The 25,372-nt window shown below is 46.4% G+C and overlaps 1 protein-coding gene across 1 annotated transcript in view; it reads left to right on the top strand.

The window, feature by feature from the left end:
* The window catches only part of LOC119434029 (twitchin-like), a 225,374-nt gene that overhangs the window by 21,527 nt on the left and 178,475 nt on the right, over positions 1 to 25,372 (top strand). The window contains 1 exon segment of the mRNA XM_049659376.1: positions 10,323 to 10,344. Coding sequence (XP_049515333.1) covers positions 10,323 to 10,344 — 22 coding nt within the window.

The raw sequence follows: 25,372 nt of genomic DNA, 5'->3' as shown, positions 1-25,372 counted from the left end.
TTTGTTACCCTACACTGGAAGAAGGGAAGGCCTAAAAGGAAGATGACACGTGATAGCCCGCATTACTTCAGGCAGGGGCGGAGAGGGAGGAAGCAGTGCGTGACATTTCGGAGTTAATTCAGTCCGAGGAGCAGTCCCTTAGAATAAAACTTGTTTTGCATTGTATGCTGACATTCTGTGCTGTGAAAAATAGGGAACTCGCGTGGCCATGCTTTTGGCACCGGTCTGTGAGCGAGTGCATCTGGATCAACGTATTCCTTTACCGTGACGTCACTTGGAGCCATTTATATATAGAGACGGCTCCGTGTTGACAAACACGAACCTTGTTCTCCACGGAAGATAATATTAAGTCTCTGAAATACGGCAGAAGGATCCTTGCGATTTGAACGGTATTGCTGTTGTACGGGCGGCCTCCGCCAGTCAATCTGGGGCTTAACTATACTGAAAACTTTTCGGCTGTAAACCAATACATTGGATGCATTAGCACTGAAACTTGAGTACACGTAAAGCAGATCAATAGCAACGGCTCCTCACAAGATTTATTTCGTCTGTGTATTGAAATACGAGAACTTGTCCGCAAAGTGTACCGACTTTCTAACGACGAAATTTATGTTCTGATTTATGCATAAAGTGTCTACAGAAACCTGCAGACTACAAGGCTTGAGTTAGACCTCAAGTGACGGTATGCTCGTCACGCGTTGCTAACTTGAGTATACGCGTTTTACATAACCATGGTAGATAGTGAGATGGAGGTAAATATAATTAGAGGTAAAGTATTCTGCCGGCGTATGTACTACCGCTTACATACTGCACTGCATAAGCAATGTGTCAGTAACATGAAGACTTCGAGGAGGAAAATGAAAGGAAAATGAAAAAAAAGAAAGATTAAGGACGAGATAAAGGCATACGACCATGGTATGTACGAATAAGACCAAATACGAGGTGTGTTCAAAAAGAAACGGAACTTTTGAAATTGTACAATAAGCAGTAAAGGTGTTACAGCAAAAGTTCGGTTTCTTTTTGAACACACCTTGCATTGTGCAGATGCCGATAACCTATAGTTTTGTCAATAAAGCCCACTGTCCTAAAGGAATGATAAGAACAAACCTAAAGCTTGACGCCACTCTGAATGAGAAGTCATAGAACCTACTATTCTTCCTAACCCCAGTGGTACTTGGGAAATGTTGTTCATTTTAGTGTAAATATGCGAAGTGATTTCCTCTGCATGCAATTTGACACAAGTTCACACAAGTTCATTCTTCTTCTTGTTTAAATGTCCATAAGCTTTCCTAACGCGTTCCTAACGTTCCTAAGCGTTGCTAATGCGTGATCGTTATTACAGTAAAGATTGATGGTTAGTGCAAGACGGCACATGCTGTTTCTGTATGCAACGTTCAGGCGAAGCTGGTGATATAGATTGTCAAGCTGGCGAGAAACCTTACAAGAAAGTATTGGATTACACGCAGCATTAATCAAGTGACGAAAGTGATGTAATGTAGCGGGGTCGTCTAGACATGAGGAATGTACAACCAGTTAGCATTTATGTAGCGTGAATCTACTTCCATAACGCTCTATCTAACCGAATCTATTCTCACAGTTGTTGCTTTAATCCACCATGTAAGCACAACAATGGTGGATTAAAGCAGTGTCTCTTCCAATCGCTGCCGTTTAATCGAGTCAGTCCTTACTATTCGATACGCAACACTTCCACCATAACTTTTGTATGCCTCCTCCCCATTAACACCATACTTCTCCTCATCTTGGGTTGTTTCTCATTCTCTTACACCCAAGCTGAGGTAGCGGGCTCACGTTTGGCCAATCAGGCCGTCCACTCAGCTCTTTACTCAGCAAGCGTTCTCTTTTTATCTGTAGGCGTTAATCTTCGTGAGAATTCCATCGCTTAGCCTTAGCCTTGACCGAGCACGTTGGATCGCACAAAGCAAGCAATGGCCTGGCCAGCCGGGTGCGAGGCGCTGCCTTTGTTCGAGGCACGCTCGTTAAACACGCGTTTGTTTTCCTCCGCCGAAACGGAGGAAGCCGTGACCTGTGTTTGTGTTATGGCTGCTGACTCCTTCCGGCACCTCCAGGGCGAGAGCTGATCCCCTTGCGTCCTGACGCTCCGTCTACGTGAGCAGCCTCCGTCTTGCAAGGTTGCCTCTTGAACTAATGGTGGATGCAGCGTTTGAGAGCGCCGGTGTTTCCGTTTCGTACGCTTCACTTTCACTAATCTGTAAGATAAATATATAAAGACATGTTAATGCACATACGTATTGCAGGCATTTTGAAGTAGTGAGCCGTTTTATGTAAAGTATCTAGCACAAGCACAGCGCAAAAGACGGGGACCGTATAGAACAATACACACGGCGGCTGTGTGCGTCTTTCTAGTTTGTCCCCGTCTTTTGCGTTGTTCTTTTGTTACGATGAATTACCAACACGGCCAAGCCTCTATGCATGTAGACTATGGTTGGGCGTGGCATTGATTACATAGCAAATGGGGGTAGCTGATATTCTAGTCGAGATTAAAGGAATAGGTGGAGTTGGGCATGTAAGGAGTATAGCAGATGAACGAGTAATACTCGTATAATGACTGCTGAAGGAAGAGAAACCAAGCCGGGGGCGGGCGGGGATAAGATGGCGTTATGGGAAATGTACAGGCATAGTATGACGTTCGATGACGCATCAGGTGGATAATTAGGTATTGCTGGAAGAAGCCTACGCTCTGCATTACACATGACCATGCTGATAAAAATTCTTATAGTCACGATGATGATGGTGATCATGAAGAAGAAGACCACGGTGAAGAATCGCCTGAACTTGAGCATAATAGCTTCCTGGCGATAAGCCAGTGCCATAAACAGTACAAGAACACCATACAAGACGACGCACTGACACCAACACAGGCGTTTACTGCGGTACGACCCAATACGTACGCTGAAGGAAGGAAACCAGAGGGTATAAGAAAACAATAAATTGTTTTTTGATCGTTGATTTGTTGCGCCCTCTATTTTCCTTCCGTTTCCTTTAGTGTATGCAGTATATCGCGGTTGTACAATGTACACCTGTGTTTGTAGCCAGTGCCTGGCCTTGTAATCTCTTTCGTTATCTATTTATCGCGTTTTTTCGTTGTGAGATTATAATGAGCTATCATCGTAATCACAATAGGATTTAAAACGAATACGGGACATCCGCCGCTCTAAATGAGTTGCTTTTTAGCTGAACTTCTAATGTTCAGTGTGGAAATCAGCAGCCGGCTCTTGTTTAAAAGTAACCAGTTCCTGTTTACTTTAAAGAGCTGCCCTCGTCACAACACCGGATAGTTGGTGGCTGCTTGATAGTCATGATCGCAAGACACTGCTGGAACTCGTGCCGAACGCAGGGCTCGAAGTACGCAATTATCTCTTTTTGTATGGCGACCTTTTTCAAGAATACGAGGTAAAGTTTTTAGCTATAGTGTTTGTTTGGACTCTTAGGGTAAAGAAGTACCACGCAGATGCAAGACATTCCTGATGCGCGGCTCCCTCGGCAGGAGTTGTCACGTCTCACGCGAAAGAAGTTACGTGAAGGAAAATTTCTTCGAATCGGGAGAACCACTTAGAACAACCCGTGAACAATACTATTGACATAAACCAGACAGAAAGAAAAATAGCTTCTCCTCCGTCAAGACCAAATAATTTTTCATCTGTCCGAAGGTGAATAAAATTCAGAGCCCTTCCCCTGTCGAGGAAATGAGGGTAAGAGAAGCTTGTGGCAAGACGACGCTGTCGCAGGCGACCCGCTTCGTTTGCCCTAAACTCAGGGTAGGCGGCTCTTCGCTGACGTTTGGCCTCAATATCGCCCTCCCGCAACTCGGGGTCGGCAACTCGGGGTCGGCAACTCGGGGTCGGCAACTAGGGGTTTCGCCTGGGCTTCAGACGCCCTCACGCTAGAATCGGCACGTTAACGACGAGCCCTTTCCCGAGCGAGTTCGCGGCGCCGTTGCTCAAACGCAGCCTGCTCCTCGGTGGAATGCAGCACGCGGTACTTCCCTTTCGGATCGCCAAAACTGATCTGAGGCGAGGGAAGCCCGGCGGAGCACGCGCCGACCCCCTTTCCTGCCGCTTCCCTCCCCGCGACACACCAAACGACCCTGATTGGTCGCGCGCGTCACATGATCCGGCACCGGCGCAGCTCTCCCCGCTCCTGCTCTTTCTTCCTTCCTTTATTTCTTTCTTTCTGTCTGTATTTCTTTCTTTCCTTCCTTCTTTCTTTATTTCCTTCCTTCTGTCTTTCTTTATTTCTTGTTCCTGGCTCATACCCGCATATCCAATGCGAGTATGATCCATAGCAATTTTAGCTTTACCTCGCCGGCACAGGCTGGCGTATACAAGCTTAGCTTGAAAAAGAAATTCTGGGGTTCTGCTTGCCAAATTGATTATGAGACACGCCATAGTGGGGAACTCCAGATTAAATTGGACCACCTGGTGTTCTTTAAATCTAAGTCACGGGTGTTTTTCATTTTGCCCTCATCGAAATTCGGCCACTACAGCCGTAATTTGATCTCGCGCCTTCGGGCTTAGCAGCGCAACGCCAAAGCCAGGCCGCCACTACGGTGGGTTGGCTGAACTGCACACTGAACGAAATTAGCCTTAACGGATACAAACGTGGTCCTTTGTCTCGCTACCCAACCCTTTGACTCTGAAAGCATATCGGCACTAAGAATCTGCAGTGGAACAAATGACCGAATGAACGAAATGACGATGTAGAATAAAAGAAGTAGCGGTAAAACGACGGACAAGGAACCCCGTTGGACAGCGCGTAATTACAGCTGCGTCAAGTTCGTCGACGAAACAAAGATAAAAGGGGCGCTTATCCCGTACGCAGCAAATGAGCGACTTGGCCCCTGTGGCTCAGTATACACCACGGTGCACTTATCAAAAACGAGTATTTGTCTCAAGGTCCTGCTTTTGTGGAACCGATCCAAATGACAGGACGGGACCTCGTAATTTGAAATTAATGGCGCATGGGAACCACCCCTCAAGGCCAGGACGAAGCTCGAAGCTGGGCCCAGAAGCGCAGCGGCCTTCGAGGCGGGCGCCCTATCGTGACTGTGAACTACGGAGCAACAGGGCAGAGGGGTCCACTTCGCAGAGCAGAAAAATACAAAACCGCCCAACAAAAACATTGTGCACGTGGTTTGTTTGTCGTACCAGCGCTTCTGGGATTTTGTTGTAATTCCCTTTCAAAGTGATTCTGTGCGACGGTGATAGCTGTCCGGAGTGGCGCTGTATGTCTTGGTAGTGGACAGGAAAGGCTTGTCGGAAATCGGGAGTGGAAGAACGGAAGATTATTTATTAAGAAGAGCAGACCGATTGACCAACCGGATTATTTATTTATTTATTTATTTATTTATTTATTTATTTATTTATTTATTTATTTATTTATTTATTTATTTATTTATTTATTTATTTATTTATTTATTTATTTATTTATTTATTTATTTATTTATTTATTTATTTATTTATTTATTTATTTATTTATTTATTTACTGTAAAGAAATACGTAGGCCATAGATGAGGCCATTGCGGAAGGATGCATATTATTTTTGATCTTTGGGTGCGTTTCCATCGAAATGCGGCCACTGGGGCTGCGGAGACCTAACTGTACAATATTGGAGAACGTCGTAGTTCATTAACCAGTGCAGCAGATGACCTATCAAAATTGCGGCGTTGCACCACACCAAGGGCGTTATTGAGGAGTGTAAACTTTGCATCATATAGCATCGTGTGAAAATTGTTGCCCCCTCTGAAACCCAACGGAACCGTCCAAACCACATTGTAAATGTTGGGAAAGGGACATAACAGAATCGTTTGAGTGCGCCAGCAGCCGCATCAGGCAGCCTTTAAGAGTACATATCTTAGCGAACGCACGCACTCACGTTCTGAGGCAGCCTCACGAAAGCTGTTCAACGTTGAAATGATTACGAGGCATAGTTACATGGCCCACAAAGCTCTGCGAGAACAATGGCACCCACAAGTGTCTTTCGCCACATTGCAAGGTTACTTCTGATCGAATAATGGCGGCTGAAGTCACCGTTCCTGGCGTGTATGTAACGCCGTTAAGACATTAGACAGTTTTAGTATTGCGGAAATGGCACCACGCTAAACGCAATAAAATAGCGGGGTCAGACTGCGCATGCTCAGAACGCTATTTCAGTTTTGCGGGTAGCGTGCGTCCGCTATTTTTCAAATATAGCGGAGACGCTAAACGCTCGATAAGTTTCTAGCGTTGCAAACATGGTGGCACCCTTAGCCCGAGTGCTTGACATGCCGGCTCGTTTCAAGGCTTGGCGTGGATCCACACGGCTAGTTTGGTTGTCGAGCTGCTCAGTTTGTTGCTTTGACTACTCGCAGCTATGGTTTTGCGCTTAGCGGCGCATCGTTGTCTTACGCTATACTAAAACTCTATCGAAAAGCGTTCCGCAAAGATTTAGCGTGCGTAACGCGCTAACGCTAACGCAAGCATTTTCCGCAATACTAAAAGTCTCTAGTATTACAGTACCGGAAACATTGATGGAAACGATGACAGTGCTAGATCTTCTGGTGATACGCTAATGCGCGTCAAAATACCGTACAAGCGACTCTTACAAGAAAACATCTTGACTTGCTTTACACAAGAAGCATCCTATGCTCGTCACCATCCAATGATGGCGAAGCCGCCCGCAAGGCGGTGCTTCGCAGAACAAAGAGAATCGAAGCGCGATAACGTGTCGCCAGGAAATGCCGACGCATCTACCACGGGGGACTGAAGCACACGCAGAAGGATGGGCGCAAACACGACAATGTTGCCACATAAGCGATTCCTTATACGGGGATGACCTAAACGAGGGGTTGTGTACAACGTTCGAACAAGAAGCAAGTGAGAGAGAGAGAAAAAAGGAAAGCAATGAGGTTCACTACCCTGCGCTGAGGAAGGAAAGTGCAGAAGCAAAGAAAAGCACCAAGCAAGCGTCTTACGTAAAAGGCTACGAGAGACGAGGCAGTCCGAAAGTTCGTCCTTACAGCTATACCACGAGGAATCCAAGCAAGAATTCCTGAGGACCGGCCGCATTTTCAACAAGCCAGACAGGAACACGTCCTATGGTCCAAGCTCGCCGAATTCGTCTACGACGAAAACGCACCGGGCCGTCGCTTCTAATGTTACCACCCTTCACGACAAAACGAGAAACCGTTCTCGCAGACGTCTCGAATATTTTCAAGGCCTAATTTTTCATGCAAATAAAAACTTGACAAATGTAAATAACTCGGAGAGCTTAAGCCCCGGTAGTTTACATTCGCTGAAATAACAGGGATCTCGGCAAAAGTTGCTCGCTCCCGCTACAACTTGTCGCGCCGAAAATAAGGGCAGCGACGCATGCTTTCATGCCAACGCGGACGTTGCCCGCACGGCTGTCCGTCACAAGAGTCGAGGGCACGCTCGTGTTGCCCCCCTTGTGCGCGCAGTCTGAGCTCAGCTCTTCAAAACGTCCATGCAGAGAACGCGTCGGTTGGGAACGTCTCGCCCGCTGCACATTTTAAAATAGGCCCGCCGACACGAAGGTTCGTCGTCAGCGCGATCCCGCTTCCAAAATGTTTTGCTGTGTAGACAACGTGTTGCCCAACGCCGCCGCCCTCGGCTCCTTGTGTACGGGTGGCCTTCCCTCCCTTCTTTTTAGACATTCGGCCTGAAACACCTTGCGCAGAAAACCAAGCCAAGATGACGGTTCGTCGTGCCGATTGAGTCACAGCGTGAGGCGAAAGAAAAAAAACAGGGGGGGGGGGGGGGGGGGGGTGCGCTGTGTTGCATCACTCCGTGTTTCCACTTATGGCGCGCCGCCTGACGTTGCGTTGCTGTGTTTACGTGCGCTCCCGTATTTGTTAACTTAAAGCGCATACCCCGGCGATCAGTGTGTCTTGGACGGAGACCCGTTTATACTCCCGTCCTCTCCGCGAAAAAAGGAAAGGGATGCCGCTGTGTTCTTGGCGCACTCAAACGTTTCTACAGCGCCGTAGTTTTATGAGGAGCGGTTTGCGGGGTTTACGGCAATGCGATGTTGGCGGGCCGTGACGCACGGTCGTGTCGCTACCCACTTAAAGAAATCAGCAGAATCAATAAAACATTTGCCACGTTCACTTGCCTTGTTTGTTCAGGCAATACGAAAATTAGGCAGTGTCAACTCCAGTTGACATCTACGTCATGCGAAACGGTCTTGGTTTCGTAGAGAATGGTTCTTATAAGTCATATAACTGTTCCGCAGCTAACGGGTAATGATTTTGCGACGTGATGCGAACCGATGCGAAGTTACGCATAGTGTTGTTTGATGTCATGATACCCATGCAGTGACCCAAGATGGCGTCAAATACGTTCATTTAAGAGTCATCGATGATTACCCAGTGGCACATACGCTGTGGGCTCAGAGGCAAATGCCAATACCCACGGGATGGAGCCTCGTGTTTATACTGCACTGCTTTCAAGATCGGTTCACATTTTTAGACTCCACTATCTTCCGGATCGGCCCACGAAAACGGCCAGATTTTCGTTACAGAAAACTGGCTTGAACTCGCCAAGAAAACGGCATTAAAAACCACCGTTGTACGCGCCGAGAGAAACTAGTTTTACATCCTCCTTCTCTCGTCATCGTCACCCATCATGCACCTCTTTCTTCCCTCTTTCTTTCCCTCTTCCCCTTCCTCCAACGCCGAGTAGCTGGCCAGAGGAATTTACCTCAGGCCGACCTCTCTGCGTTTCGTATCATTAAACTTCTCTCTCTCTCTAGTCATCCCAAAAGCGAGCTGCTGCGATGGCGTGGACTAGTTTCGCTGTCTTTCGGAAACTACGTAAACAACCGGATAAAATAGAAATAACGAATTCCAAGTCTTTTATTGAACGATGTGGACACAAAAATGGCTATCTTGCTGCGAAGCTTGAGCGCAACCAGACAAGTGTTAAGCGCGAGCTCTTTTTAAACCGGTTGAGATAAGAACGCAAGTCGCTGTTCTGACCTGGTGCATGGTCATTCGATAAGGATTCGATGAGCAGCCTCGGTAGAAATATGAGTTCTTAAGCACACCGGTATAATCCAGACCTAATGAAAATATTGAAGCAACGACAATATAGAAAAAAGTTCACAATAAACGGGTATTCGGACACGGGCGAGCAAGTAGGTGCCACTGCTTCGCAGATAGAACAAAATCGCAAGTTTTCGGAGTGCCTGATCGCCACGCTAATCGAGAACCATGAGAACACGTAGCTTCCGCGGTCTCTGTTGCATCTTCTCGTATGGCCACTTGCTTGCACGACGGACAGAGATTATTGAATGAAGTGGGCGCACATAGAATATGAGTACAACGCTTAGAAACGATTACGCATCTTATGCACCGCGTATGAACTGCGGGCATAAGACGAGGAGAACACAGTGCAACCGCTGACTTTCAAGTCAGCGCTTAAGTGCCAGCTTTTGACAACGAAGAATTTGTTTTACATTATAGACCTTTATCTCCTAACACACGCACGCACGTACACTGATGTGACAAACCAGAGTTATGATTCAGCCTATATGTCATTCTTTCGCCTGTTTCCTTTTTCGCGAAAAAGTAATGTTTACTCCTTAAGAGTTTTATCTCCTTTCTTCTAGAACGCGGTGGGGCACACCACTTCTAATTTGCTGTGGCAGCCACAAACGAAGCACGTGCAAATAAATATACGTAGTCACCGTCGCCAAGTCGCCTTATGCGCTGCTTTTGAAACCCGGTATAGAGGAATGCGAATCTCCACGCTGTCATACAATCATAGTTTGTATAGCGCGCATCGCTTGCGGGCGTGCATACTTATATAACTTATTTTCGCAAAATTCAGCCTGCTTTATTATGAAAAATGCAGCTTAAACATTGCAGCTGCCACTACAAGTACTGTGGCCGTGACACTCAACCCTAATCGTATTATTTATTATTTTGTTTGAAAACGTATATACACTTAAGAGAGGCGAGGGAAAGCAAGGAGCTGGCTGGTATCTTAAAGCAACGTTCCCAAAAGAGGGAAAAAAAACTTCGCTAATTTTAAAGCAATGTTTTAGCGAAGTCACGGCTCCTTCTTCGTTCCATTGCAAGCAACAAGCGGGCGTTCTCTTCCCCAGTGTGGCAAGAACGATTGTATCACGAGGTTAACTAGTAGTTCTGTAATGACCTTAATTGACTGTCATGCAGGTTTCAATAGGGCTTGCAACACTAGTGACAAGTTTCTGCATATGATTATGTTGCTGTGATAGCTACAATTCACTTATATTCTGTTTCTGTTCTGTTTCTTTCCAGCCGCTGACGAGCCAATGGATCAGTGAGTTGAAAAAACTTTCCTTTCTTTCTTATTTCTTTTTTTTTTGCATGCTTAATACGTCTACAATCGTCGCCCTTAACACACGTTTCTTCGGATTTTGGCGGGGGTTTGATTATTGCTTCGCGAAGAAGTGTGCATAGATCACGACGCCAGTCGGTTTTATTGAAGCTGATTAAGCTAACACCAAAATTTAGGTGTATTAATGTAACTGAAATTTAGATCAATTAGCCGTTGCTTCGCGAAATTGGGAAACATAAGATCGTAACCGGAAAAGGATGAAATGACAGCCCAGCGGCTCTCAAAGTCACCACCACATGGCCAGCTTGGAACTAATCATTCATTAGGTGCGGTTAAGCACCGTACTCAGTGTGTTAGAGAGCAGCAGTCAAATTACTAAGTATACACTCGCTGCAGGTGGTAAGTTCACTCAGGAAATCTACATCTGGCAGGCCTGCAACGGAGCTGCTCTGGTTTTCTTACCTGGAATAGTACTGTGCAGGTCAAACTTATATGACGGACGTAAACAGTAGTCTAGTTAAATATCTAGTTTACTATAACTGCTTTCGCCGTCTGTGGATAGGTGGCGTCTCAGCTTGCGCATACGGAGCAATTCATCATCGCCCTGGTGATCAGTGTTGTTATAATTTTTGAAATCACGTCACTAAATTGAGACTAAAAAGGCGCTAAATTTCCGGTAAATTTTGCTGCAAGGTCGCTAAGATTGTCGCTAGAACATTTGAGAAATTTCAGGCAGCGTAGGCGTTTTTGAAACGCTATAATATACGCTAGCGGGGCGTAAATCATTTACCTAAACGTCTCACGTTTGTCTAAGGTCGGTGTGAATAAGGAATAAATAGTGAATTTACCAGCAGTGTGTAGTGGGCCATCACTATTATACTTTAATAACAACGGACGATGACAGCTGAAATTCAGTGTTTAACCTCAGATGGTGAGGTTCCACATGCAGCATGTTTCATAAGAACACAAGCAATCTGATATTCCCAGCACGCAAAAGCACTTGGTCCAAATTTCCCCCTGAAAATATTCTAGTCCTCGGCGCTCCTGAAAGGATAGAAAAATTTTGCAAGATGCACAAGGTGGCATGTTAACACGTCAATGACAATTACGTGACCTTTATGCAGGTCATATACTGTGCTTCCTCTTGGTCTATCTTGGTTCTTCGCAGTTCTGATTTGTACACAAAACTCATGTGATAAGGCAGCTATGTGTTCAGGCTCGTGTTAACGAGCCCAGCCGCTCCCATGTATACGTCTTTCTACGGTCGATCGATCTTACTACTCACCTCCTAGGTTCTTAATCTCACAATAAAGTTTGTAAATGTCCACCTGTCGAACGTACTTAGCGGAAGTGCAGAACCCGGAGCGTTATGACTCATTCAAATCGATTCCGTAAACAATTAAAAAACAAAAAAAAACAAAAAAACACATGAACTTTGTGAGCACACTGTGAATCCTGTGAAAGCAACCTATTGTTTCATCATGGTCTAAGAGCCTACGCGTCATACAGCCAATTTCAGCTGCTCACGTGATGTAGCTTTTGAATAATAAAGTGCGTTCTAGAAGGTTATTTTCGAAGGAACTTTCCTAAATTCGAAGTCGCTGAAAAGTCGTCAATTGTTTTCTCACGTTGCTAAAAAATGTCGCCGATCGCTAAATTGATACATTTGTCACTAAACAGGCAAATAGTCGCTAAATCTAGCGACAAGATCGCTAAAAAGGCAACGCACGTTCGGACTCGCAAAGCTGATGGCTTGTTTAAAACCCCGCGGGAAGAGCTACGTACGTGAATATACCCTCCCCGTCCCGCACGCGACCGTCCAGCCGCCACAGCGGGGAGTTTGGCTTGGCACGCACCAGCGAGCCGCTCGGCGGCTGCAGAAGCAAACAGCTGATGTCGTTGAGCCGGCTGAATAATGCTTCTCCGCTGTTTCCTCGCGCACTCCACGTAGTGTTTCCAACGGGCTATAAACCACGCCGCTGCGATACGCCACGCACCGCCACGCTGCTCGCGAAGCTGCTCTGTTGTAGCCTTTCTCCGTGCTTATCACCCTCATCCTCAGACATCTTTTCCAGCCGCTAGAGGCTTTTTCTCTGACTCTCCTCCTCTCACTTATGTACTTCCCATTTTATCCCGAGAGAAGTCTCTGCGTTCCCCTTCTTCTTCATCCTGTTGCTTTCCTTCGCGCAGCTTCGGCCTTCCTTCTGTCCGTCCTCTACTAGCACCTACTCTCTCTTTCTCTCTCGTCTTCTCTCCTTTTGCAAACATTTCATCTCTTCTGTGTCACTCTCCTCCTCTTCCCTATATGATTTAAGCTCTCTGCCGTCTTCCCTTCTTCCTTCGTGGTTTCTGTGATTCCCTATGGCCTCTCACCCACTTTCTTTTCCCCTTTTTCCGACGTTCCATAATTCCACTGTGTCCACCCTCTCCTTCCTTCCACAGCTGCAGCTATTGTCCCTTCCTCCTCATCAGGCGTTAACCACCCCATTTGCCTCCTTCTTCCCGTGTGGTGCACAGAAGCACTGCTGGTTTCTGCTCGACGCCGTGGCAGCGGCATAGAAGCCACATCCGCGGGCCGTGCAGCGACCACTCCAGACAGGCGTGCGCTCGCTCGCGGTGCAGCGGCGTTATTTCGGGCGTCCCCCCGCGCACCACCTCCGTGCGCGGTCATATCTCACGAGCTTGGCTTGGCAGCCGAGACCTCCGCGCCGCTAATTCGAGAATTGAAAGTGCGCTAAACGCCCAGACTGTCTCTCTCTCTTCAGTGCACTGGGAGGAAGGGGGGAGGGGGGGGGTTGGAACGGTGGGGCGACCTTGCGGCCGTGGTACGCGTTGCTGCTCCTGCGTCAAGCGGTCGCGGTGGTCATTTACAAGGGACATTATAGCAGCAGCTGCTGCTGCTTCCTCACTGAGCGCAACTACTGTTGAGCATGCTTTAGACTGCGTGAAATGTAGAGCAAGCATTTAATAATCAATCAATCAATCAATCAATCAATCAATCAATCAATCAATCATGTTTATTTAACGTGCCCAGGAACAACCCTAAGGTCTGAGTGCTGGCGCACGCATACATTACAAACCAAAAACAAAACACTTAGGGAAAAATCATTAAAAAATAAATGAATAAAAATAAAAATTGTGAAAAGAAGAGAGTACCGACAACAAAGCGCAAAGTAAATACAAAAGAAAAAGGAGGAGAAGGGCACTTGAACAATGCATGAAATTATAACACAAGGCAAGCTCGGAAAAAAAAAAATGATGACAAGGAGTTATGAAAGATGTCAAGATCACGAAAGTAAGTGTTATAAAGACTCTGTATCCTGAGGACAGTTGAGTGTTCGTGATGACAGGCAGGAACATGGAAAGGTCTTTTGTGCCACATGGGTGGCACAAAAGCTACACAGACACTCGGGGGCACCACAAATGGATTGCAAACACAATTACGAAAGCAAGTTCAGCACACGTCCTGCATTCTGCAGTTGTAATCAATCCTATATACAGGGTGTCCCAGCTATCATGCAGCACGATTTAAAGAAAGAGGAACGGCGTTACGCGAAACAAACCTAGTGCGTTTTGTTTCCTGTGCAGCGGAGTAGCCGCCAGTAACTTTTTTCGTTACTGAGGTTTAATTAGGTAATTGTAATTAATTATCTAACTCGAGAAGTACTGTCCTAATTATCAAAGTGTCAATGTGAACATTGTAGAGCAACAACAGGAAAAACTCCCGATACAGCTTTTTGTTGCTCAATACGTGCTACATAAAAGTGTTTTTCCGAGCATGAAAGAAGCCCGCGAATACACGCAGCATTGCCGCGCTACTGGCCGCTCGAGGCACTTTGCGTGCATTCGCGGGCTTCTTTCATGCTCGGAAAAACACTTTTATGTAGCACGTATTGAGCAACAAAAAGCTGTATCGGGAGTTTTTCCTGCTGTTGCTCTACAATGTTCACATTGACACTTTGATAATTAGGACAGTAATGTTCGAGTTAGATGATTAATTACAATTAGCTGATTAAATCTCAGTAACGAAAAAATTACTGGCGGCTACTCCACTGTACTGGAAACAATACGCACTAGGTTTGCTTCGCGTAACGCCGTTCCTTTTTTTAAAAATCGGGCTGCGTGATAGCTGGGACACCCTGTATATATATATATATATATATATATATATATATATATATATATATATATATATATAGAGAGAGAGAGAGAGAGAGAGAGAGATGGAAAACAAGTCTCTTCACGTTGCAAGTGAGATGTTCTGATACCAAAAGTTCATGACAATTGATTGTTGAAGTCAGGGTCTGACGAAATCTCGTCTGGTCGGGAAGAATCATGGCGAAAACAGGAATCTTCGTAACGGGGCTGTTTTTTGGGGTCACGGGAAGTGCGCGGTTTCCGACTCATAAAAAATGCAGCAACGGTTTACGGATTTCCCGACATGCTCACGTTATTCATCGTCTCGCATTCACTAAAACTGTGCTTGTTCACTTGTAGAATGAACACTGCGTTCATTTCTGATGAAGCCAGCTATCCTTTGTTTTTGCAAGAAAGGGCTTTCATTATACAGCGACGAAAATGCAAAAGTGCTCCCTTCTTTTATAGCTCTATTACACATGACACGATTTTACCTATCTCGCATGCGCAAGCATCTTTGTTGGTTTTTTTTTCGTCTGGTTTTCAAAATAAGTTACTAAATAAAGAATAGTGGTTGTGATATAGAAAGTGCGTTAGCAGGACGCCAGCCAAAATCCTTAACTGCGGTGATTTCTGGAATCGGTATTCAGTTTCAGCAAGAGTCTTCTAATTCCGCTTGGGTGTTATAATAGACGAGAAGTTTTTTAAAATTTATTTTGGTCAGCTCATCTGCACTCAGCTGACCATGAACACATTCGGAGATTTCTGCTACATCTAGGCTATATTTAGCTGATAAACTTAGTGGTGTGTTTAGCTCGTTTTTTGAAATGCCTAATGCGTAGCAATACCCGTAATTTATTTCAGAGTTAAGCATATACGTACACGAGAATAGGATATACCAAGACACTGACTCCCTAATTTCTCTCAACTAACGTTTTATTTGACAACACAAAGATTAGGTGGATATAAAATTGACAGGAAGATGCGGAGGTTATTATGTCATGTACTGCGTCAAATAGATAATTACTAGTATACTCGAGTGACAAAATTGGCGCTAAGGAAAGGGAAATACATTCTAGTATAGAGCGGATAATTATCAGATCTAGTGGTAAGATTAGGCACTTTGCAGGCATAAGGTGGTGTCAACTGACGCAATAAAGTAACAACTGGATGGCTACGAAAGCGGCAGCACAGCAACTTGTTATCGAGCTTCTTTGTTAACTTCCAAGTTTCTGCCCCATATGTTAGCACCGGTTTAATGAAATGATTGTACACTTTTCTTTTCAACGACAGTGGTAAGCTCCCAGTCAGGATTTGGCAATGCCTGCCGTTTGCAAGCGCAAGTTGGAACCAGCTAGCGAAGACAGGAGTAATTGGAGATCACAGGTAGAGGCCTTCGTCCTGCAGTGGACATAAATATAGGCTGCTGATGATGATGACATGGTAGTATAGTATACAGAAAGAGGTGTATTAAAGTATAAGAACGCGTGATTTCAAAAGCTTAATTACTTTCGTGCCCTTTCGCTGCATGCTCTAATACTGAATATCGTTTTAGCCTGCTTCTGCCGAAGTTGCTGTCTTGATCATGGCTCTACTGTTAACTGCTATGCAGATATGTTTTTTAATGAATGGTCTCGCTGTACAAGTAAGACGGACGTTGGGGTTCTAGCGCCGCCGTTCTCTTCTGTCTCTTGTCTTTGCTGTGTAGCGATATCTTTGCAATAACAGGCCCCGCGATGTGCCTTTATGAAAGTTCATATTGCGACTCGCCTGTTTGATTTGTGCTAATTATCACAACCTATTGATCATCTTGAAAACTTTTTAAACACAACGAAAGACAGTGCACGAAGGAACAACAAGTCGCTTTGTCCTGTTGTTCCTTTGGATACTGTCTTTCGTTGCGCTTAAAAAGTTTTTAAAGTACCAATCAACCAACTAGCCCGACTGACCATTTTGTTGCATTATATTGATAATCGTTGCATGTTTTTTGTCACGTCTTAAATGGAGCTCACTGTAGCTGTCGTGACAGCAAGGGCAACGTCTTCGCGACTGAAATGGCCTCTATTATTGATACTTCACAGATACCGCCCGGATGCCCAGCGCTTGTCCCGCTAAAGCGATGCGAACACCTCTTTAGGCAAAGTTTGTAAACGACAACAACTTAACCCGCTTCATAGGGGACGAACGGACGCGAAATATTGACAGTTTATGACAGACGCTCAGTAATACGAGTTTTACAAATTTCCGTCTGCTTATTATATCTTTCATTCTGGGCACAGCGGAAACTCGGACGGCTCATAGCGTTACTAAGTGACCCAGTTTAGCATCATGTCCTACCAGTATGCTTGAGCCCGCCAGCTCAGCTTATACCCCCCGCTGAACAACAACTCCCGCTGCCACCACGAGTCAACAAACAAAACTGCACGGCGACGAGAAAGCTCCGAATCTCGAGGATTCCGCTGTGCGGATTCTAGCCCGGGGCGCTCTTCTATCTCCCCTCCCTTCTCGCGGGTCTCCCGGTGAGGTCCGACTCTCAAAATATTCTCGCGCGGAAAACGGGGCCAGCACAGCGCAGCAGCTCCGAGCGACGCGCGTTCAGGCACAGACAGGCTTTCTCGACCGCGCTGCACCAGAAAACACGCCCCGCCACGGCGTCTCGTGCTTTCCCGTTCATCGCGCAAACCTGCGAGAGCAATGAGAAACTTCGCGTAACGGGAAAACTGCCACCCACCGTAATGGAACACAGTGCTACAAGGAGACGATTTCGATGCACCCGTATTCGTGCTCAATGTCACGGCGAATATTTATTCAACCTAACTTCCAATATTGTTTTTCTAGGACACTGAACAGGGAAGAGGAGGGAGGGGGTGGGAGTACATTTGTAACTTTCTGCTGTTGTCAGGTGCATGAAAATTTTTTTTCTTACTTAAGACTTCCTCCACTTTACGGATTTTCAGAGACCATATTTGATTAAAAAAGTACTAGCATATGTAAAAAATACATGGTCCACAAAACATCTGCGTTTTGGTGCAGTGACGATGCCATCTTAAGTACAATGGGAAATAAAAAGTGCTTGTCGATGTTTATTAGTTCTTTTCTTTGTTATTATTATTTTTGTTCTAGTTGTTGTGCGCGGTAGGCAATCAAATACGCACTTCTGCGATGTCAAAATCGTTCTTTCTTGCACTTCGAAACTTGCTATTAATAGGGGGCATTGACAGTAAGGTCACAGTTTTGGGTCAGCAGCATGTGGTGACAACATTTACTGTTAAAATCGTCCGTAATAAATGAGCAATAAGCGTTTCGCAATTTCTGGATAAGATATTAGGGCTCCCGGTTGATATCTCTCACCCATGATTCCTGTCAGTCAGAGTAAAAATAGATATGTTTTCATATATTGAATTAACGGAAAGGTTCTCACGAGACACGCCATGACAGCTTTGAAGCTGTCATTGTGGTGCCAGCGCCTGACGAGTGGTCATTAAGTTCTTGCTTTAGGGTGGAGCTCAGTTAGTTTCAGTACATTGAAGTATCCGTCAGTAAAGAATAATTAAGATGTCTTTAAACAACCAAGTGAGCTTAACAACCAATAGGGAGCTAAAATTTAATGTTCCACTCATTACCAGCCATCGGCCGGCAATCCGGAATTACGCTCTTCTTGCGCATAAGGAGCGATTCCTCGCACATCTCTCCCTCTGCATCCGCGCACTTTTCGAAGACTCGCTGATCGCCGAGGTCTGGCTCCGTCTCCGGCGCCAGCTTGCGAACGCATCGTAATCACGGTCGAGGATCTCGGTTGTCCTACTCCTCCTCCTTTTCCAGACCCGGCGTCGCGCGCGCGCCTTAGGCGACCTTCCCGAAGGTCAGCTTCCGAAGCGCTCCCGCCTTCGAGCCTCCTCGCGAATACCTGTAAAACACGCAATCTGGGCGAGTCAGTAGCAGCGATAGGATGGCGGCGGCGACGGCGGCACTTGTGGGAGCAGAAAGAACAGAGGGAGTCGCAGCATCTTCCATCCTTCTTCTTTCTCTCTCTCTCCCACTCCTCCTCTACCACGCCGGATACCTCTGAGGCGCTCTGTGCACACCGCCCGTCTCGACGTCCCTTTCCCGCACCCTCGGACCCCCGACTTCGCCGCCGTGTATACCTGCTCCTGGGCCTCTCGGAAAACCGCCCTCTCCCCTCCCCCAAGCCCTTCTCTCCACCCTCTCGCTTTTACACCCGTCCCAGCCGCGGGGCCCGGCCCACTTTACGAAAAAACCGCGCTCCGCCCGCCCGGCACTCCAGCGCGAGAGCCTCGGGAATCCCTCCGTCACCTGAAGGGTCGGGGGTGCCCCCCTCCGCTGAGAACGTGCACGACCACCACGAAAGAGAGAACTCGGAATACGACGACTCGTCGCCGACACCCGCCAGAGAGTTGCTTCGGTGTCTCGGATTCGAAGGCCTTCGCCGACACCGGGCTGCCGCCCCGGGAATGTGCCCTCCGCTGCTGGATTAACTCCCTTGTGCCGCCGGCTCGTTCGTTCGTCCGTCTCCGCTGCCAGTGAGCGACAGGAGAGCGAGAGAGCGCAGCAGAGAGAGGGAGAGAGAAGGGGTGGGGATCGGTGCTCGATCCCCCGTGCGGGTTCTTGGTGCAAAGCCGGCCACACCACGGCGCCCTCGACCAGTCGAGACCGGTGTGGATTTTAGCGTCGTCGTCGCCGCCGCCGACACCCGTCCGGCGTGATGGGGACACGGTAATCCAATCTCCTCTTCTCCCTCTTCCTGCTGGCAGACCGCGAGTTCCGCTTGGCCGCGCGCTGCTCTCGGACCCCGAGCGAGACCTTTCCGTGCTCGGAATGCAGGTAGCGATCGCCACTGCGCGAATAAAAACGCAAAGCTTGAAGCTCCTTCCACATTCCGCAGTTTAGTGATTGCGTTTCTGCGTCGTAGTCGAAGATTAAAAACCAATGACAAACGTTCATAGTTTCTGTTATTTAAGTTACGTGGCCACATCGCGAGAAGAGTAGCTTTATTATTTGCATGCACAATTGGCAACAGTTGCAAAGTATTCTCCCGCTAGCTTAGCCAACTGCTCGGTAAACTTCGTCAGGTTGCGGAGCTACTTTCCAACATATTTCATCATAGCTATCTGGCTGTAAAACGATATATCCTAACCGGTCGCCGTAATGTGTAGTACATGGGCCTGCACGGCCCATCATCAGTTCGCGCCAATTTGTACATGGTTCTACAAGCAGCTCCTAATTCACCGGTCTCAAGGCAGCTTAACCATGTCGTAACGAGCGTGTGGCGTGTCAAAAGTTCGGCCGTAACCTTCAGCCTGGAACACCTTTTCTTGGCCCTTTGTTTAAAAAAAAAAACTAGCAGCAGCATGGTTTTGTTGGCAAGGTCAAAGTAAGTGTTGGGTTACTGCGTCCGAGATTGAAGGCACACAGCCGTTTATGGTATAGCTCAGTTAATTAAGCTTTGCGGGTGTTTATGTGTCCACTACTGCAAGGAATTAGACGTGAACGTTTGTCGAATAAACACGAACTTGCAATGTCAAAAGTCACTTTTGTGAGAGTAATGAGTGACTGATCATTACTTTCGCTATCGCTGCAGAGATACATCAGTATTCTAACAAAAAGCGCGTCATCTGTACACGTTTGACACTATCAATTGCCTCCGTTCTGAATTTCGATCTACCGGCTAATATCTTTGCAAAATAGCATATAATGCAGAAGCCCAAGTTGGTTGACATTCATTTTGTTTGCAGCACCACAGGGACGAATGCATGCATTCTAGAGCTCACGGCGAAATCACTGAGCTCGTAGAACGACTAAAACGACGATTTGCTCAATCGTGTCACGTCGATCATGTCGTACAAGCTGCCACGTATCTATGTGATATCTATGTGAACATCGCTGTGTGCGTGTTGCTCTCTCGTGTCCGTGTCTTTTTTGCGCTGTGTTTTTTTTTCCAACGAATCACCAACACGCCCAAGCTTTCACGCTAAATCTACGCGATGACAGATTCGTGTTATTTTCTCATTTTCACGAAGATATCCCGTTTATGTGTGGTGCTCTAAGTAAGAGTGCTATCACCAGCGCTGTGCACTGTCGAATGCTATTGTGCTTGAGGGATTCTTAGCAGATTTGTGCTAACTTTCCTGTTGTTTAAATGCTTGTTTATTTGCTTACATTGAAGCATAAAACTAAGAGGTCGGTGAAATTGAGAAAGTCCTGTAGGGGGAAGTTACTCTATTTACGCTCCTCCATCTTACGCTGTGACTGTGCTGCGTGTGCCGCGCAGGCCAGTGCCTTTTTTTTTTTTTTGCTTATCTTTCGCGAACAAACTATTTCTGCCGGAATACTATTATGCTAGCCATGGCAACGAATAATGCTAGTGCTAATATGCGTCAAATTCTCGCCGATTAAATCGTAATTCTGTTGGTCTTGTTTCTTTATTATGGGTTCCTTTGAGCAAGTGCTCTAAGTGCACAAAATTCAAATGTAGTAGTTGCTCCAGACTTCAGCTTTCGCGTCAGATTTTGCATTTTCGCAGAGTGTTTTGGGCACGTACTTGACAAACTTAAGGCCCGTACGACCATGTCATTCGAGTATCTTACTTTTGAACTTGGATGGCGCGCTCACGACGTGTGTCGCTTACAGCGACGCAGTTGATGAACCATGACAGGCACTACAGGCACGCGGGGCGAACGACTAACCAGAGTTCACAGAAAACATAGCACCGCTTGTTCACCGCGGTAATTGCTAAAGATACTATGTGAACTATGTACCCGCTAGGCCCTAAGCAAATCGTTTTAACGAAAGATGTAGCCACTCTTCAATTTTAGACAATATGTGAGTGGCTCTATCCATAAATATCACACAAAGTTCGCCTATTATAAAATTAAACAAACACGCAGTCTCGAAAGTCTGGCGTCGCAAATCTTTTCATTGATTAGGCCAATAACTTCAGGCAGTATTCTCAGTTGGTCACTTTCAGAAATAACACTTTCAGCGCACATTCATAGAATATGCCAGCGGACAGGAATCTCTTTCCTCCAATGGGGCGTCTAGCTTGTGGTTACGTCACGCAAGACTGAAAGTGTCCCCGAAAACAATGCACCGATAATGCGGCCATTGGTTGTTGTGTTTGCTATGCAATTAATTCATTAAAAATGAGCCTGCTGATGTGTTCACGATACTTATATTTCAATCGCGGCTGGCCTGCAGTCGCTCGTACAAACACCATAGCTGTGGCTCAAAGACAATGACATTTTGCAGCTAAGAAACAAGTATTGGGTTCAATTCCCGGCAGGCCGCATACCGAGAGCGTGAGACTTAAGCACCGCAGAACTACCATGCGTTTGGATATTGATATACGTAAGGAGCCGAAGGCGGCGGAAATTAACCCAAAGCGTATGTCATAGCCATGGTGTAGTCTCGGTACGTAGAACGCTATTCATTTGTATATTATCATTCACAGTAGAAACAGTTTGGTAAACACTGGCCAAGGAATTTGGATGAGTTCTCTCGTTAGCGACGTTCCGATGGGACGGGAATGCGAAACAGGACCCCTGGAAGGGTGACCTTGGCGAGGTTTGGGGGGGGGGGGGGGGGGGGGGGGAGGTGTCGCGATGCCGAACGCTTCCAGCAGGAGCGGAGGCAGCAGTAGCGGCCCGTGCGCAAAACACGCTGACACCGCCGAAAGCGAAGATGATGCCCCGAGACGCGCCTGTATCGCTGTCTTCGCTCGCCGTTGTTTTTGCTGCTTGTGCTGTCGTTTATGCGGGTCGGCTCTTTCTTTAGCTTGTTCCCTTCTTCCAGAGGTAGGCAGCGACACAGAAGAGGGGGCACGTTCGAGAAGCCAGCTGCGCGACTAGCCAAGAAACTGGGAACGGGGCCGGCTAGGGGAAGAAAGAGGGGGGGGGAGGCAGGCTGGAATTCCTATTTTATTTCTAATATTCCTCCGCCCCGCGAGGAGGGTAGTGAGCTGGCGCTGCAGCGTTGACTTCTTGTTTGCGTGAGTCATAGGAGCTAATATTACTGCGCCTTGTCCCCTTCGGCTTGGTCCCGCCACCGCGGCCTACATTCGGGGGCGTCGAAAGGCCAACCAGTCGGTTATAGCGGACGCGGTTCAGGGGTTCCTTTCCGAGGTCGCCCCCCCCCCCCCCCCCCGCATCCTCCCTCTTTTCCTATTTTTCTTCTGGCGTTTGAGGTCACTGCGCCGTTACCGAAGAGGGCCTCGGTGACGGCTTCCCTGTTACGCCAGCGGTTGCGCTACTGAGGTTAAATTTCAGTGACCGTAGGGCAACAAACCGTTCAGTCTCGACTCATTTTCTCCTCTGTAATATTTACGGCAGAAAGCCGTAATTATTACAGAGGAGAAATATTTCTGCATATTCATAAACAATATGCCACATTGTTTAGCGACATTGTAAACTTTATTTTTTATTTCTGCTTATAGCTAAATGGTGAATAATATTGCAGTCTTTTTTCAGTTTAACTGACTACACGTACATTTTTTTTTTCAATCTGTGGATTATGCATGCTCTGTGTCCGCTGTTTACTTCAGTCAAAGAGAGAGAGAGAGGAAGGGAGGGAAGGAGGGAGGGAGACAATGAAAGAGATAAGTTTTGTCAAGGAAACGCGAACGATGGTCAGGGTAACTGCTTTTTTTTTTCTTTTTGTTCGGATCTGTTCCATTTCTGTACTTTGCTCAAAACTGAAAAAAAAAGTATTATTTTGTATTGTCATTTAAATAAAAAATGCCTTGATTAAATATTCATATGAAAGGTTTAAATGATCGCAGGGCGCTGTATGTTGGCCTAGCATAGCGCATGATTAAGCCTCTCATGATTACATTACTGACACCTCTTCACTTGAGAACTTGCGGGCGTAAGCGTTAGCAATGACTTCTACAAGAATATTTTTAGATAACGACAGAATCACATCACCGATCTTTAGAACTTCATTTATCCTTCCGCCAACGCCGCGATGACTTAAGTTTCTCAAAAGTGGCATTAACAGGAGGCCCCCTTACAGTCCAGAACTTTGGAGCCTCCTCCTGCACATTTTGTTACTATGTTTATTACGCATGAATGAATGAATGAATGAATGAATGAATGAATGAAGTGCTTCTTATTCTGAGTCTCATTTTAGAAAATACGTTTATCGGGAATAAATATTAAATGCTTCATAAACATAATTGATTCAATAGAATTAAACATGGCATTTTGCTTGGAGTTGTGGCGTGCCCCTGTGATTCATATACATGGAGGGTGGCACTAGAGAGAGAGAGATACGAAGAGGGAAAGGTAGGGAGGTTAACCAAGGACGTGCCCGGTTGGCTACCCTACACTTGGGGAGGGGGAAAGGGGAAGAAAACTCACTGTGGCTGGTAGCTATGCCCCGTGTCTATGCTGATCCGGCGTCGATAGGGGCGATGCTGATTAAGTTAGACGTTGATATGGTGACACAAAGAAAACCCAGTAAATGACATTGCGATCAACGTGATTCGGTTCAGGTTAGCTGAGCATCGACCAAAAGAGCACAGGCGTACAAACTGTTACAGGGCAAACATACTGTTTGTCCAAGAGCGCGGAACTCCAGTCCTTGTTTCTTACACTCCTTACGTCCTTACAATTTCAGCCTTTACATTCGAACGGAAGCATGATGCGCCCGTTCGGCGACACAGTTGCTGCCATTGTGTCACTTGTGGCAGTGGCTAGTGGTGACGACCTCGAGTTTCAGTGTTGACATCAAATAACATCTGATAAAATGTTCAAAATTGGCAGATAGAGAGGAATCGGGGACATCACGAGTTCGCCATAGGTCAATGACAAGGCGTTCAATTATGTGGAAAGGGCAGAGGAACTTGGACGAGAAGGGGAGCTGCCAGTTTCCACTTTTGTTCGTTGTTTGCCAGGCGGCGCTCCTATAAATAGCGTCGCCGCATGTTTGCCCTGGCCTCTGCTCTTATTTCTGACCTCGCAACGCTCCATCGTCTCCCGCCTACGACGTCAGCGATGGTTGTTGGCAACGTCACCGTTCAATGTGGCTCAGTGCGCCTTTTCAAAGGCACACTTTTCGCGGTGTCTTTTTTTTTCTGTCGTTTTCTTGTTTCTCTCTCTCTCTCTCTCTCTCTCTCTCTCCCAGACATTATTTTAGTTGTATCTGATGCCCCGTGAATGTCCGCCTACTTCCTTGAGGAAGCGGCTCAAGGTGACGTCTGACAAATACTCCCCGGACATTGACGTGTGATTTATTCAGTATTATTGAGCCCATTCTAGCTCTACATTTAATTATAGAATGAGGTTGCATTTTACGTTTTGGGAATGTGGTGGGTCGCCGGCATTATTTCGTGTTTTTTATTCGGATGATTGTGGGCGCCCTCTACTTGTTCTGTCCAGACGTTTCACTTGCAATATTGGTTGGCGCGTTATGCTGCGTCTATTATTTGATGACAGCTTGTGATTTTCACTAGGAGAATACAATGCTTGTGAACTCTCGCTTTTCCATGTTTTTCTACATTGCTTATCGTCGTCTTGGTTTTAGCTTCGGCCTCATTTTCTATTCGAGGTTATATCTGTGCTCACCTTTAAGTGAAGTAGACAAGTACGGTTACGACAAAGTTAAGCCCCTTATCAAAAAGTGTCCTGAAATGTCGGCGTGATAGGAAAATAATGAGCTTGCAAGGCCACCTCGTTCACTATAGCTTAAGGAAATGCGTATCGTTAAAACACATGAGGCTTTTATGCCATGCCGTCTCGTACGCACCTGCTTTTTCTTTTCTTTGTTCGTTTTAACAGCACGGATGGCATACGGACGACAAGGCAAGAGATAATATTAGTGCCTTCTTTTAATGTTCTCGTCGTTAAAAGACGGCGAT

This window comes from Dermacentor silvarum, chromosome 11, assembly GCF_013339745.2.
Source record: "Dermacentor silvarum isolate Dsil-2018 chromosome 11, BIME_Dsil_1.4, whole genome shotgun sequence".
Lineage (NCBI taxonomy): Eukaryota > Metazoa > Arthropoda > Arachnida > Ixodida > Ixodidae > Dermacentor > Dermacentor silvarum.
The sequence above is the reverse complement of the archived record's forward strand: the minus strand, read 5'-3'. Positions and strand labels throughout refer to the sequence as shown.